The following is a 15,230-nucleotide window of genomic DNA, read 5'->3' as shown; positions in this document are numbered from 1 at the left end:
ATCCAGATGGGTGAGAAGTATAGTTTGTTATTCATGGCCAATTTAGTTGGAGGCCTTCAGTCTGAGGCTGCCATTAAGTTTTAAAGCTATGATTGATGCATAGGGAGAAATATCTAAATGGAACTGTGTTGAGACAACCCACACACTTCCCATAGGCCAACTAAGATCTGCAATGCCATTCCTACCAATCCAGTGCGGATTTGAACAGCTGAGCAAAAGAATATTAGCAATCATTTGAACATCTTCCCTTGAACAAGTACTGGATATATCAGAGAACATAGTTGTGACAATCATGCAACTGAATTCAGATTAGTTAATAAACAATGCCATTTGCTATTGCAATAGCACTAGCTTGAATGTTGTCTTTACATAATGGCTAATTTAAGTGAATTCTCATTTAATTTCTTTTTAAAGCTGCTTTTCTATCTATTACACTTGTGGTTTTCACACAGGCGTCTCCTGGCTGAAGCTGCTCTTCAGAAGCTAGATCTGCAGACTGCTGAGCAAGCTTTTGTGCGCTGCAAAGATTATCAAGGTATTAAATTTGTGAAGCGTCTAGGCAACCTGCAGAATGAGTCATTGAAGCAAGCAGAAGTGGCAGCCTATTTTGGCAGATTTGAAGAAGCTGAAAGAATGTATTTGGATATGGACAGAAGGTAATTGCATGTAGTCGTCATCTCAGCAGCAAATAAGGAAAAAATGCCTGAAAAATATAAATGCTTGACCTAATAAAAGAATGGGTGTTTTAGCACTGAAGACTCTTCACCAGTTTCTGGATCAGATGAAGAGAATTTTGTTATATCAGTGGATAACCAGTCCTATATGTAAATTAGCATGTCTGGAAACATGTCTCCTTGCCTCACCTGCTCTAGGTAGTACTATGTTTTATAGATATTTTCAGCAAATATTTTGTAGATATTTCAATTGGGATTCCAAAAATACAGGCAATTTTAAACTAAAGTTTAATTTATGTACTGTTGGTCTTAGTTAGCCATTTGCCATATACATATCCTTTTCAATTACATATACAAATAACAGAGTTCTTAATTAACTGTAATCTCTGGAAAGACAGAAAGGACCCTGGATGAAATTGTGGACAACTCAATGGAAATTTTTGCTCAGGAATAAAAACAAAGCAAAATGACAATATTACTGAAAATATAAATTAATGGCAAGTAGTTAGCTGTCTCTATTTTTGATCATCCTTTTTCAGTAAGAGGTAGCAATTGAACAACATAGCCTGTAGGTGGTGGTCAAACATGGAGAAGCCCGAATCATTTCTGCACATGTGAAATTTATAAGCATTGATTAATGGAGTCATGAAAGAAAGAAAATTGGGAATGCTGGAGAAAAAATGGTTTCTTTTAAGCTGTAAGAATGAAGAAGCTCCCTCTTCCCCAGTAAGGAGCGGGGGAAGGCCGGAGGTGGGGGGGAATGCATGTTAGAACCTGTAATAGAATAATGTCTTCCAAACAATTAGCCCATGGAAATATGCTATTTTGGAGAGCTGGACTGCCTTGCAAACACTTCAAACACCGGTGTTGCAGTGCAGCTGGATAGGACATAGTCCCTTCCACAAGGCTGAAGAGAAAACTGACCATTACAGGATTGTAGAAGACAAAGACCAACTTCTTGGGGCAGGTTTCTTCAACAGTAGAGCACCTTACTCTTCAGCTACAAGAGTGAGAATTTTGGGTAGACTTTTCCTGTCTCCTCATCGCTAGAAAATCTGCATAAGGACCATCCAGAAATTAGGCTGAAATAAATTTAGTTTTGAAATATAATTTTAAATATATTCTAGATACATGTTCTTATTTAGCTGTATGTATTGACTTGCTATTGCATTCCTTAACTTGTGCATAAGTTTAGGGCATTTTTAAATAAGATGTATAAATCTCACATTTCTTTTCTATTCATCTGCAAATTTATTGCATTTTCACATACAGAATTTCATGTTATAAGGGGGAAAAAATGTGCCAGACAGACTCACAGTGGTTCATGCATATGTGTGAATAATAAAAGGGGAAGATTGATTCTTTTATTCCTTGCTCCTCAGCCTTTCCCCATACCTCCCTTCTGCTTTGAACCTTTTGCAGCTGCTGCCATTTGTTGTACTTGTTGATAGTGAAAGATAAAGAGCAGTATACAGAAAAAGAGGAAACATGAAGCAGCAGCAGCCCACGTGCCTCGCCAGCTGCTCATTTAATGTACTTCACATAGGAGTATGGCTAATAGGGAAATGCATATGTATGGCATATGTAACCTTTGAGCTCTCTGGGTATAGTCTTACAGAATGCTGTTTAAATTGCACAAGGTATCAGGGATCATTGTGATAGCTGTGATACAGGTTATGAACATGAAAATATTTTTGGATGTGTTTTTCTCAAGAGTTTTGCTAGCTATTTTATTTTTTCTCTGATTTTTTTTTTTCCTGATATTTTCTGTTTATATTAGAGATCTTGCCCTTGGACTACGTATAAAACTGGGAGACTGGTTTCGCGTATTGCAGCTGTTAAAAACAGGCTCAGGTGATTCTGATGATGCCCTTCTTGAACAAGCACACAATGCTATCGGAGATTATTTTGCAGACCGTCAGAAATGGTACGTTCTGCAGAGGGAATGGTAAGAAGGCAAATACAAAGGAAATGATAAAAACGATGAAAAGACTTGTTATGAAGCGAGACAGACATCAGGAAAGCCAGGATGCAACAGGTGGGATGACTGGAATGACCAGGTTTAGCACAGCTCTTTTATGGGTAATACGCTTCATGTGGCATTTTTCATCACTGCCTGTACCTTTGAACAGAGCTGTTGATCAACTACCTAAAGAATGAAGGAAACAGAAATCTCAGTTTTGCTGGAAGCCTGGTTGCCTAAAGGTGGAGGGGACAGAAAAAAATACGTATAAAGAGTTATATATTAGGCTGGGTATAAAAAGTATTACAAAAAAATACAGTTAAAATAAAAAGTGAGAGAGAAATATTAAACATTGATAAATTTCAAAATTAACCACAAACTTTCTAGTAATTTTAAAAACGTAAATATATGAAAAGGTCCACAGGTCTGTCCGACCTGAGATCTGTCTCCAGCTGTAGCCAAAGCTGGATGCCCAGGGAAGAGTTTCAGAATAGTGTACACATGCAATGGTACTTCTCCAGAATACATTGTGCAGTCAAGGACTTAATGAGCCAGAAGCTCAATTTTTAGATGCTTTAGGCAACTTCAGAGATGGATTTGGAGACCTTGGTGCTTGTGTTCTCCATTGACTTCAGCTGGAATGAAGATCAGGTGATATATCTTTAAAGTATGGAGGCAGCCCTTTTCTGAAAGTTTAGTTACAAGCTGTTGTCTGTGGTCAGCCATGATCTGTGCAGAAGTAGGAATACAATTTAAGATCCCTGACTTCCTAACCTTATGCTAGTCAGATCTTGCTACTGCTTCAATATCATGACCTTTGAACATTACAGCTTTTAGTGCTTTTTATAAAAACAGTGAAATTCTAGCTACAAAAGTGCTCTCAAGCAAAGTTACCTATTTAAAATAATGCCATTTCTGATTTACAGATGCAAAAGTCTTATTCATTTAAAAGTTTATAATTTGTGCTTATGTATCAGATGGCACTATATTTACATTTATTTATTTTTCTTCTTAGGGTAAATGCTGTACAATATTATGTACAAGGACGGAACCAGGAACGTTTAGCTGAATGTTACTACATGCTAGAGGATTACCAAGGACTGGAAAATCTAGCTAACTCACTTCCAGAGAATAATAAATTGCTCCCTGTAAGCAAAAAGCACCTTCATTTTTTTTATTGTCTCATGCTGAGCTACTTATTTACAGTATCCCATCTTGGGAAGGATAAGAAAAAATGAGAAAGAATGCAGTGTATGACCTACTTATTTAGGCAAAATGGTGTAACTCAGGTATATTAGGGTCCAATGTTATTCCTATTTTCTTATGTCATCATTCTTCCTTTCCTTTATTAGCCAGGTTCCCCAGATAGATCTGATTATTTGTCACGTTCCACGGCTACTTTATTTATTTATTTATTTATTTTTGCTTTTGTTTTGTGGCCTACTCCACACTAGGTTCTTTTTGTATGTTAGTTGTAGTGGGAATGTTAATGGAAAACAAAATATTTTGGCAATATTTCCAGTGCTGAAAGGAGGCAAAGTCGGTGGTATGACTTGAAGTGATCTACTGAGTAATAACTAATTTAAAACTAGATGATAATGACTTATTACTCCAAAATGCTTGGAAAAAGCAAAATTGGTAATTTACTGTCATTTTTCTGGTGTTTGAGAAAAGCAAGCTATAGCACCTTCTTTTTTAACCTCTTCCTGGTAGCTAAGTTCCATAAAATATGCACTAATAAGGGCAGTCCTTCTAGTATGATGTGATTTGAAAGAAAAATTTCTGACTTTCATTATTTTTTAATTCAGAAGCAGTGTAGATTCCATAAATTAGAACGTGAAAATAGAGTGCAGTTCTAAAAATTTACAACAGAATGTGTGGTCTTCGCAGGATCTGTAAAGCAAACAAAGAACCCTCCACCTGTAGCTTTTGAGATTAATTTAAACAAGAGGATGACAGTATTGTAGTTGGTAACACAAAGTACCAAAAATCCAGAAGTGAATTTAACATGGTGCTGATTCTTTTTGCAGGATATAGCTTATATGTTTGTAAGAGTGGGGATGTGTGAACAAGCTGTCTCTGCCTTTCTGAAATGTAATCGACCAAAGGATGCGGTAGATACCTGTGTACATCTCAACCAGGTAAGATGACAATAAGTAATCTGCTTTACCCTTTCCAATACTAATTTAACAGTGAGATTTTTATAGTGGTGCCCCATTACATATAAGTCCTTGATAATTATCTGATGATTCTTCACGATTTCTGGAAAATTCATATTTTAATGCTTGACCAATTATCTGAAACTAGGGCTAGACCACTGGAGGGACAGTTATATGCATCTGCAGCAGGAGTACCTGTGTGTGTGTGGTAAACATGCTCAGCATACAGGTGTATGTGGACTTGTGGCCTCTGTAGGGGTAGGCTGTAGTTAGCTTCAGGTCAACAGAAGCCAGTGCTGCCTCCTGAAGGAATGGGAGGAAGATTGGAGACCTTCTGGCTGCTCATTTTCAACATTCCTCCTCCTTCTTTCTATGCAAATGTATTTGTGGCTGAATCATGATGTAGCTGGAAGAAAAATTGGTCTAGCTGGAAAAATAATCTGTATGTTTACAGCTGGAACTGCAGGCAAATAGTAAGTCAGACTGGGGAACAAAAACACTTGTGTCAACACAAAACTGAGGGGGGAACAAAGGAGCTTGATGTAGGGGACTGAACAGCTGGCTCATGCTGGCTTTAGGTGGACAATTTCCTTGTTTGTGCTTCTCAAGTGCTAGTAGGTATGAAATTTGACCAAGTTTCTCAGTCCTGCCAAACCTGTTGTGATCTGGGGCAAACAGTAGCCAAACTGTTGAAGATCAGGAAACTTCACAGATAAAAATGTGGTGTGTAGAAGGATAAATTAATTTTTACTGTTTATACCTTGAACTTATTGTCTGAAGTCCTCTTTTAGACATGCTTTTGAGCACCTGGGTTTCAGTAAGATCAGATGCATTGAAAGCCATGTGTCCACGTGAGAGCAATGAAGTGATCTTGCAAAGCTTTTACCTAATAAGAAACTGCTTTGTGTGCAGCTTTGGACCAAGGTTCGTTTGTTGCACAAGCCTGCTGTATCATATGATTGGCAATGATGTTAGTATTTGTATTCTCTTGCTTTTACTTTAATTTTATAGTAGCTGGGTTCTAAATAGTGAAGAAGTATTGCACATAAATGTTGCAGTTCATTCATGGAAAGCTTGTTCTGAGAATGTGTTTGAAAAATTGTGTGGTTAATCTTTGTGTCTGCTTATATTTCTAGTGGAATAAAGCTGTGGAGCTGGCTAAAGATCATAATATGAAAGAAATTGGATCCTTGTTAGCTAGATATGCAACTCATTTGCTGGAAAAGAATAAAATCCTTGATGCAATAGAACTTTATCGTAAAGCCAATTATTTCTTCGATGCTGCTAAGCTCATGTTCAAGGTATTGCAGGTTTAATTTTTATTTCAGATAATAAGGGCTAGTCCAAAACCATGGTTATTTCCATGTTATTTTCTTGAGGCTATTTTGGTGTTAACAATATCCAGGCAATAAGCAGATGCCATTACATGTGATACTGGAAAGATGAATACAAGTCCTAAGTTTAGGTACCTCTGTCTGACATAGCTATCTTGGATGCCCTCTGTAGCCAGTGGAGAGAGAGAAATACTTTCAGGACACAAATCATCTAACTTATTTTGAGACTTTATCTTCAGAATGAGATGAGCTGCACCTCAGAAAAGGTTCTGTTGCCCTCCATTGACTGGTGAAGGAAATCAGAAGACTAGCTTGTTTGTAAAGTCAACATTGTTGACTTTTAAAGATAAAGGAGATGAAACCAATGCACACTATGCATAATAACTATGTCATTAAGTAGAAGCTCATGTCAGAGTTAAATTTTCAGTATTCCTACCTTTAATTAGAAACTACTGCTGTGCACTGTTAAGATAAGGATTTTTGCAAGATTTGGTATTGGCTGCAGAGATTTTCATACGTAGTTTATAAAGTCCTTAAGAAGACTGATATAATGTTACTGTAAATATTTGATGTAAAAATGACATGTATGCTACTCCAAAGCCATTCTTCTCATGTGGGAAAAACAGTAGGCTTTATTGAAACCTGTATCTTTCTCAAGCTTGACTGTTTAAAAATCAGCTACTTTTAAAATTTACTTTTATGTAAGTCCATTGATTTACATATGGTTTCACTGATTTATCTTTCCCAAAAGTCTGACTTTGTATGCTTACTGGTTAGCTAAATAAATACAGAATAACATATTCTTCACCTTAGACACTTTTATCTGTAGTTCTGTTCACAGTCTCAGTTCTGACATTCAAATGCAGAATTGTTTTTAGCATAGTTTCCTAAGTTTGTGCTAGCATGTAATTGTCCAAGAAAATGAAGTGACTTTTCTAATTTTTTTAAATCTATAATAAATTCATTTTTTTTCCTTAAGATTGCAGATGAAGAGGCAAAGAAAAGAGCAAAGCCATTGCGAGTTAAAAAGCTGTATGTATTATCAGCTTTACTTATAGAACAGTGCCATGAACAGTGCCATGAACAAATGCAAAATGCACAAAGGGGAAAAGTTAAAGGAAAAAGTTCAGAGGTAGTGTCTTGTTTTCTGAATTTTGTAAAATATTGGCGCGTGTTACTTAGAATAAATAAACCTATCTTCATGTGAGGCTATTAGTTTTTTAAACAACGCCTTTCTTTCTAAGAACAAGGCTTGTCTTTCTTTCTTAAAACAAGTCTTTCATGGCAGCATGCCATTTAAAGTATTATTTTAAAATATTTTAATTGTACATATTAATACCTAGATATTCTTCTACCTAAGTTTGTGTTCTTCTTAATGTTTTCACTGTTAGAGTAGAAATGATACTAAGAAACTCAAACTTTTACTTGTGAGGCTCTAACTTTCCTGTCACTTAAGAATAAGTATTTATCCCAAAGAGAGATTCTGTGATTAAATTAAGCTATGTTGGCTACAATTTAGCAGGGAGATAGCTCCAGATATGGGGGAAGCAAATGGAAGAAACTACTTTTTTTTTTTTTTTTTTTTTAAAGTACTCTCAAATTTTCATATTTGAATGCCCAAATTAAACAGTTTAAACAGTTTTATTTGGGATCTGGTGTTGAAATGCAATATTAATCCCAACTATGAACCAGTTTGCAGATGTGCACAGAATATATTTGTATACATGTATATGATGTTTATCTTTGAAAATTTGCACCATATGTTCTGTATATGTACTCTATAGAATGCCTAATGATACTCATTTAGGTCCATGTATATTTATTTTCCCTAGTTAACACAGACAGTTGGTGTAATCACTGAGTTCAGGAAAGCTCTTTTGGTCTATCTCTATTTCCTGCTGTATCTGTTTTGTATCAAAATTATTTGTGATACTGCTTTGTTTTCAGACGGCTTCAGCTTTGGCTGGTTTGCTAGAAGAAGATGTCCTTTCTTCAGCTAATCGCTTTGCAGACAATGCTTGGCGAGGAGCTGAGGCTTATCATTTTTTTATACTTGCACAAAGACAGCTCTACAAAGGTTCTGTAGATGCAGCACTGAAGACAGGTAGGATTTCATTTTTAAACCTGTAAAGAAACCATTATAATTTTACAGACCTGCAAAGCACATAATTTATAGTTGGCATGCTTTTCTATTTTTGCTGGATCTATGGAATTTTCAGTGAAACCATATAATGAACTGAATATGGCAGCAGTCAAGATACCTTGAAAGTATTTTGTTGGAGACGATGGAAGTCTAACTTATCAAATACTATCTGGTCAAACTGGAGAGTCTTTTTAGATGTTCTGTTGACTGTTTTGTTCATGTCTTTGTTAAGTCACATCCGAATTCCCTGTAGAGGGATTCATAAAATATCACTGGAAGTCAAGAAGGCAAATGGTGCCCTTTACTTTTTGCCAGTAATGAAGACCCATTTCAAGTACTTTTAGCGCATAAAATAATGTGGCTCAGCAAGGCACTTTCAGTTCACACTCAAATCCACTTCTTTTTTTTAAAAAGATGATGAACTATGTATACTTAGTTTCACTGCATAGTATTTCCATTGACATGACTTGGTTTATTTTGTCTAATGAAATTATTCATAAGATTAATACTATCCACTAGTAGTAATGGTTTCATATGGAAGCTTGCATTTCTCAGAAGGCCTGTCATGACTTCTTTGGATTTTTTTTTTTTTTCTTAGCCCTTCATTTACAGGATTATGAGGACATTATTCCTGCAGTTGAAATCTATTCCCTTTTGGCTCTCTGTGCATGTGCACATAGAGCATTTGATATTTGTTCAAAAGCCTTTGTTAAACTGGAATCCTTGGAAACTCTCAGTCCAGAACAGAGGCAACAGTATGAAGATCTTGCTCTAGAGATATTCACAAAACATTGCCCTAAGTATAACAAAAAATCTGATCTGGATGATGTTCTTGAGAGGTGGGTTATATTTATATGATACTGTAATAATATGAGAATTTTTCTGCTGGTGTGTGTATATGGACTTTTAGCAATGCAAATAGAAGAAAATGAGGTTTGTGTGTTACCAAGTTTAATTAGGCATTTTGCTGCTTGTACTGAATATTGGGCAGGAGTGATGCAGGGGCTAGTCTCTTCTCAAAAGATACCTGTTTGACATTACTGTAATCGGGGAAATATGCCTTGTTCCTTTGAGGTCCATTGCTAAAGATGCAATTGCTTCTTAATTTGAAATGCAGGTGGATGGAGCACAGGAGTTTTAGGATCTTTGATAAGGTGTCATATGCCATTAGAGTAACATTAGGTCATGTTAGCCATGTTTACATCACCATTGTGGTGTGATGCTAATGTGAATGAGTGACTCTTAACCAGTATAGTAAGAGTCTCCAGTGTTTTGTGAAGTACCCTGAACCTATATGGTATGAGAAGATGACTAGATAAAGGGGAAAAATTAGGGTATGAAGGGCATGTTTAAGGTGAAATTCTTTGGAGTGGTTGTTCCTAAAATAATGTCTTTTCCTGCTAAAAGCATGGAATTGAGTATGGACGGCAGACTAACCTACAGGTTGATTGTTCTGTAAGTGTTTCCTTTAACTTTTAGTGGTATGGATTTTATTTAACTTGCCTTGTTTGGTTTCACTGTGCACGTGTGCAGAATCTGAGCTCTGAAACCACTAGTGAATAGTGGCTTAAGTGACTCATCATAGGAATAAATGTAATAGCAGCAGTTAGACACTGGACCTTACCTTTTTATGTCCTGAACTGCTTCTTTTCACTTAGTCTTTGGATCTGCTGGTCTTAATTTGCTGATGAGGTTTTCTGGGTGTGCAGTCTGTTGTGATAAGAAGATTTACACACTTAGCTATGTTAACAGCATGCACAGTCATTTGATTTAATTACTTCCAATAAGAAATGGCACACATCTGAACAGAGAAGTGATATTTTACAGATGAGCATAAAAAGCTTTGCAACTAATTGTAGGTACACAATTAAGATTAAATTTAAAGGTATTTACGCTCTTTTACAAATTTCTGGAAAACAAGTCTTCCTGCTCTTTTAAAATTACATTTACATTCTTTCAGTTTTATTTACTTTTATTTACTTTTCTTTTAACAGTGGAGATGGGAAACTTCCTGTATGTGTTGCAACAGGAGACCCTATCATGGAGTATCGATTCTGGATGTGCAGTGTGTGTAAGCATTGTGTGAAAGCCAAAGAAATAAGCAATTATAATTTCTGTCCTCTGTGCCACAGTCCTGTAGCGTAACAGGGAGTAAAGGTTTGCTTATCCTTGTATCTGTTATGTCTCAAAAAAAMCAAAAAAAAAMCCAAAAAACCAACCCTCTAAAATGTTACTGTTATATTGTTTTAAAATACAGTTCAGGTATGATAGTGTCACAGGTAAGGTTACTATTATTAGAGAAACATTTCAAAAAAGAAATGAGAAACTTTAAGGTTCCATGTATATTAAGAAACGGCTGTGTTAATTGACTCAATTTTTACAGTGGTTTAAGGTAACATGATTTTTTTTTTTAATTGTAAATTGAACCTAGTTTCAAAACCATGTAAATTGAATGCAGGTTTATCTTAGTTTTACTCTGTGAATTTTGAGAAAACCAGTAATTTTCCATGGAATTACAAAAATGAAAAATGGAGCAAATCAATTTTCTGAAGGAAGTAATTCTTGAATTGAAATAATGCATAGTAGCTGTAGTATTATTGTATACATTTTTCTACTACTTGTTTTACTAGAATGATGGTGCTACTTTAGTCGTACTTCACATTTATGCTATTTTCTTTTGCCAAATGTATTTAAAACCATAGTACTAACAAAGGAGTTGCAAACATTTGGAAATCAATGCCTTTGGTAAGCATCTGAATTCTTAAGATTTTTTTTTTCCTGTGGCAATTTGTTTAATCAGCTAAGGAAACCAATATGAACCTTCAGACTGGAGCTGTTAATGGGCTACTTTTTGCAAGTTAATAGCTTGAAGTGAGCAGCTCACATCTGCTAAGCAGATCTCAAGAGCTGTAACYGTCATCCTCGTTATACATCAAGATTGAAAGGGACACGGAGTCTTATTTAGAAGTGAGCTTTTCTATTTTATTGCTAGGTTTTAGCCACTGCTTTGATGGTACAGTATGGAAATGTTGCAGGTCACTTATCCATGGTATGAGTCTTCTCCACAAAGAGTCAGCACTTGGCAGACTGATAATGTTCACAAGCATTAAAATTCACTGTGTATGTTGTTATTTTTTTGAGGAAAAGGTTGTGAGGAGTCTTGTTTCTCCTAGGATTTCTTTTGGAGCAAATAATACATCTTTTAAATATTCTTTTATGGAAAAAGCTTATATATAAAATATACATTATTAAATTTTTTTTCTATTCAGATATTTGAGCTGCTTCTTTTTTTTTTTGTTAAAATTTAAATTTGAAGGACATACTTCCGGTATGTCATATGAAAGTAGTTGGAGCTGTTGACCTGACATCCTGCAGATCACGTATAGGCATAGCTCAGCTGAAATGCGTGTTTTAACAAGGGGCATAGTATTTATATATTTTGATCACAGTTGTTGTCTGAATTCACATTGAAAACACTTTGGTTCCTTCAGGCCCCCTTAATCTGTACAGGGGCTACTGTGGCCCAGATAAGGATTACAACACGTGCCCTGGCCGCGGGGGTTAGAGAGCGGCGGCGCGCCGCCCTCTGCTGGCCGCAGCGCCGCCGAGGCTGCGGGGGAGGGGCGGCGGGTTAACGGCCGCCGGGCCGGGCGCGCGGAGCCCGCCCCCATGGGGCTCCGCGCTGCGGGCGGCGGCCGCGCCCCTCGTGACGTCGCGCCGCGCTGAGCTGCCGGGGCGCGCGGCTGAGCGCCTTCCATGGAGCGCGAGGCGCCGCGCGGCGCGGCGGAGCTGCTGGCGGCCGCGCACGCGCGGTTCGAGGCGCGGCAGTTCGCGGCGGCCGAGGAGCTCTACGGCCGCTTCATCGCCCAGCGCGCGAGCTCTGCCGCTGGCCACGCCCCCGCGGGGTAGGTGGGGAGGGGGGAAGGCGCCGCGGGGGGGGAGGGGCGGGGGCGCGCGCTGTAACGGCCGCCCTGAGGGTGCTCTGCTTCTGTCCCCCGCGCAGCGCCGGCCGCGACCTCGCCACGGCCCTCAACAACCGGGGCCAGATCAAGTACTTTCGGGTGGACTTCGCCGCCGCCGTGGAGGACTACACGGCCGCCATCGAGAGCCAGCCCGACTTCGAGGTGCCCTACTACAACAGGGGCCTGGTGCTCTACCGGCTGGGTACGCGCCGCGGGCAGTCACCCCCTCGCCAGGGCCCCCTGGCCCCCGCCCGGGACGGCTTGGCCGGGAGCCTGGCTGACCCGGGGCGGGGCAGGGCAGGGCAGGGCAGGGCAGGGCGACCCGGGCTTGTGCCGTGCGAGCCAAGCGGCTCTCCCTGACCTATTGCCACCCGTAGTGGCGCATGAGGGCGGGCTGCTCATGTCTGCCCACCTACCCTGGTGTCGGGTCCTTCTGGACTGTCGGCCATGAAGTGCAAGGAAAAGGAAGGAAGCTTTAATAGGGCTGATTAGTAGCCGTGAGAGCTCTTTTATCCCAAGAGCCACCTGAGGCTTGGAAGTAATTTTGCCATTTTACAGAGGGAGGGACCTGCCTGGCACAGACTCGGAAAAGTAATAAGTGGGGCAGTCAGAGATTTTTCTCAGATCATTATGGGATGTTTTACCTAGAGGTCTGCCCTGCTTAGATATCCCTGTTTGCAGTTATGCTTTTGTGTCATTTGAAATGATATTATTTGATAGGGGAAAGATTCTGTTTAAATTTATTTTTTGGAAAGTTTTCCATGAGACTAAAACTAGCAAATTCAAAATATTACCATTAAACCTAAGATAAAGCATCTCTTAAGTAGGTGCAGTAATAGTGAGCCCAGTCATCTCAATTGCAGTGGGCTGTCGATCAATCATCTCTGGGGAATTTGCTGCCAACGTTTTGAATACGCCATAAGGAAATGACACCTCTGCCCTTTTTGCTGGAGCTAGGCTGTTGCATGGTCACAATCCAGAAGCTGAGGGGCTAGAGAGGGAGAGCACTTAGAAAGGAGCCTGACCAAGACCATCAGTTGGGAAGCAGCATGCCTGCTTTCTAGGTTTAAGGCAGCCCTGCTATTAGTTAGTTGCCTCTTTCTCTTGGAATAAATTGTCTGAATTCTGCCTTACGTCCCATTTTAAGTGCACTCAGGCTTTTGCTCTTTAGACCTTCAACTCCCATTTGGACCTCTGGAGAAACCAAATATTATAGYGGGTCCTGTAAGTACAGTGGATGCTTTTTGTTAGTGAAAGAATTAGAAGTCATTCGTCAGTTATGGTTTGTGAGATTGAGCAGTTACTGAAAAATAATTCTTTCTCTTTTTTTTTGGGACAGGATGCTTTGATGAGGCCATAAAAGATTTCAGGAAAGTTTTAGAGTTAAACCCTCAGTTTGAAGATGCTGTGTTGAGTCTAAACCAGGCTATTCTTGATAAAGAAGAAAAACAAAAGAGAGCTTATTGAAAATGCAGCTAGTGGTGTAAAAATGTTTTGCTGAATACTTACATGATTTCTGGCATTGATGGATGAAACACAAGATCATTTGCATCTGTTATGCTCTACTGAAGAAACCTCATTCTTGGGTAAATAAGTTAAAAAATGTATTATAATTGCAAAAAAACCTATTTGGGGTATCATCAGCATTGAGCAAAAGCGTAATGGTAGACCTGTCTAAGGCACTGGTCATTCTGTACTGAAGTACTTCATATAAAGCAGTTGGAAGCTCAGTAACAGTTAATAAAGTCTGTGGTCCTCTTACTACAACAGTGTTTCTGTACTCTTTCACAGATTAATAGTCTTTCATGGGAAAAATGTATAAAACAAAATATATAAAACATATAAATACTTGAGTTTGGAGTTTTAGAAAAGTACAGAGTTTTTCTGTATTAAATATTAACAAAAACTTGAGCCCTTTTTAGGCAAAGCCATTGGTACCTGTGCTGTAAGAATTCAGTTCTTCAGAAGTTCATTCACTTCTAAAACTAGTTTTACATTACATAAGTGGGTAGGAACTGAACGTATCTAATGATTTTTTTTTGGTAATCCCATTGTAAAAGTATTGGACAGAGCAGAGATTAATAATTGAATGAATAAAATGAATCTCATAATTATCTGTAAAGAGCTTAGGGTAGGGAATGCAGTTGAGCTATTCACAGTTAGGAGTCTTGGCTTTCTCTTTTTATTGAAAAGATCAATTGCACAAAAATATAATATGAAATCTGTCTGATTCAACTGGCGGTGAATACCCAAGTAGTCTTATTTCTTACATAATAGGAGAAACAGTTGCTGAAATCTATAAACAATGGATAAGAAACACCATGGTATTGTTCATGGGAATATAAGTTCTACTGAAAGAAATGCTTTTTGATTGCCTGTGTGAGCATTAGGATATATGTATTTTTTATAAATGATGCTAATGAAAATTCTGCTTCTTATGGTGAGTTTCTTCCAGGATGATCCTGGAGCATACACAAGTGCAGGGTTCACTGAAAATGGTGGAACCCTTTGGGTAAGTCGTGAGCAGAGAATTTAGCCTATGAATTATTTTGCATTTTTGTGAGGTTCCCCAGCAGCCCCACTGAAATTGCGTTGAGCTTTTGGATGAAACACTGCGACAGTTGCAATGAGCAAATTTGGGGCATAGGGCTGAGGAAATCCTCGTTTTCCTTTCGTGCTCTGTGATACTTCATATGCAATAGTTTTGAAGTTATATACCTGTGATGCGTGTTAGAATGTAACCGTTTACAGTCTGGAAAGCAGTCTCTAATTGCTCGTTAATGAGYGGGTGTTCTGAGGTTCAATTTTGGCCTTCTCTGGATATACTGAGCTTTCTGTCTCCAAGATGTATTGATAATTTAAGGATCTACATTTTTCATGCCACCTCAGTCTCAAAAATTGAGACTAGAACTAGATGAACTAGAACTAAACATGTCCCTGACACAGCGTGCCATGAAAATGTGGAGGACGTTCTAAATAGTTGAATCTGAACTGT

General features: G+C 38.4%; 2 protein-coding genes across 2 annotated transcripts in view; both read left to right on the top strand.

The window, feature by feature from the left end:
• Positions 1–11,543, top strand: part of WDR35 (WD repeat domain 35) — a 44,371-nt gene extending 32,828 nt beyond the window's left edge. The window contains exons 19-27 of the mRNA XM_026089912.1: positions 453–656; positions 2,455–2,601; positions 3,653–3,785; positions 4,668–4,778; positions 5,933–6,097; positions 7,110–7,262; positions 8,078–8,234; positions 8,872–9,112; positions 10,268–11,543. Coding sequence (XP_025945697.1) covers positions 453–656; positions 2,455–2,601; positions 3,653–3,785; positions 4,668–4,778; positions 5,933–6,097; positions 7,110–7,262; positions 8,078–8,234; positions 8,872–9,112; positions 10,268–10,418 — 1,462 coding nt within the window. The 3' untranslated portion in view covers positions 10,419–11,543. The remainder of the gene's footprint in view (positions 1–452; positions 657–2,454; positions 2,602–3,652; positions 3,786–4,667; positions 4,779–5,932; positions 6,098–7,109; positions 7,263–8,077; positions 8,235–8,871; positions 9,113–10,267) is intronic.
• Positions 11,544–12,029: 486 nt separating this feature from the next.
• Positions 12,030–13,996, top strand: TTC32 (tetratricopeptide repeat domain 32). Its single transcript, XM_026089914.1, has 3 exons — positions 12,030–12,178; positions 12,277–12,437; positions 13,575–13,996. Exons 1-3 carry the CDS (start codon positions 12,030–12,032, stop codon positions 13,700–13,702), a joined length of 438 nt encoding a protein of 145 aa, XP_025945699.1. The 3' UTR covers positions 13,703–13,996.
• Positions 13,997–15,230: the final 1,234 nt, after the last annotated feature.

The sequence above is a fragment of the Apteryx rowi genome, unplaced genomic scaffold (assembly GCF_003343035.1).
Source record: "Apteryx rowi isolate R43461 unplaced genomic scaffold, aptRow1 scaffold_836, whole genome shotgun sequence".
Classification (NCBI taxonomy): Eukaryota; Metazoa; Chordata; class Aves; order Apterygiformes; family Apterygidae; genus Apteryx; species Apteryx rowi.
Note: the sequence above shows the minus strand (reverse complement) of the source record. Positions and strands in the feature narration are given on the sequence as shown.

Bases quoted from the DNA above. Each gene is read 5' to 3' on its own strand.
- TTC32 (XM_026089914.1), top strand. From the start codon at position 12,030: ATGGAGCGCGAGGCGCCGCGCGGCGCGGCGGAGCTGCTGGCGGCCGCG. The intron at 12,179-12,276 runs GTAGGTGGGGAG...TCCCCCGCGCAG, and splicing joins GCTGGCCACGCCCCCGCGGG to CGCCGGCCGCGACCTCGCCA. The intron at 12,438-13,574 runs GTACGCGCCGCG...TTTTTGGGACAG, and splicing joins CCTGGTGCTCTACCGGCTGG to GATGCTTTGATGAGGCCATA.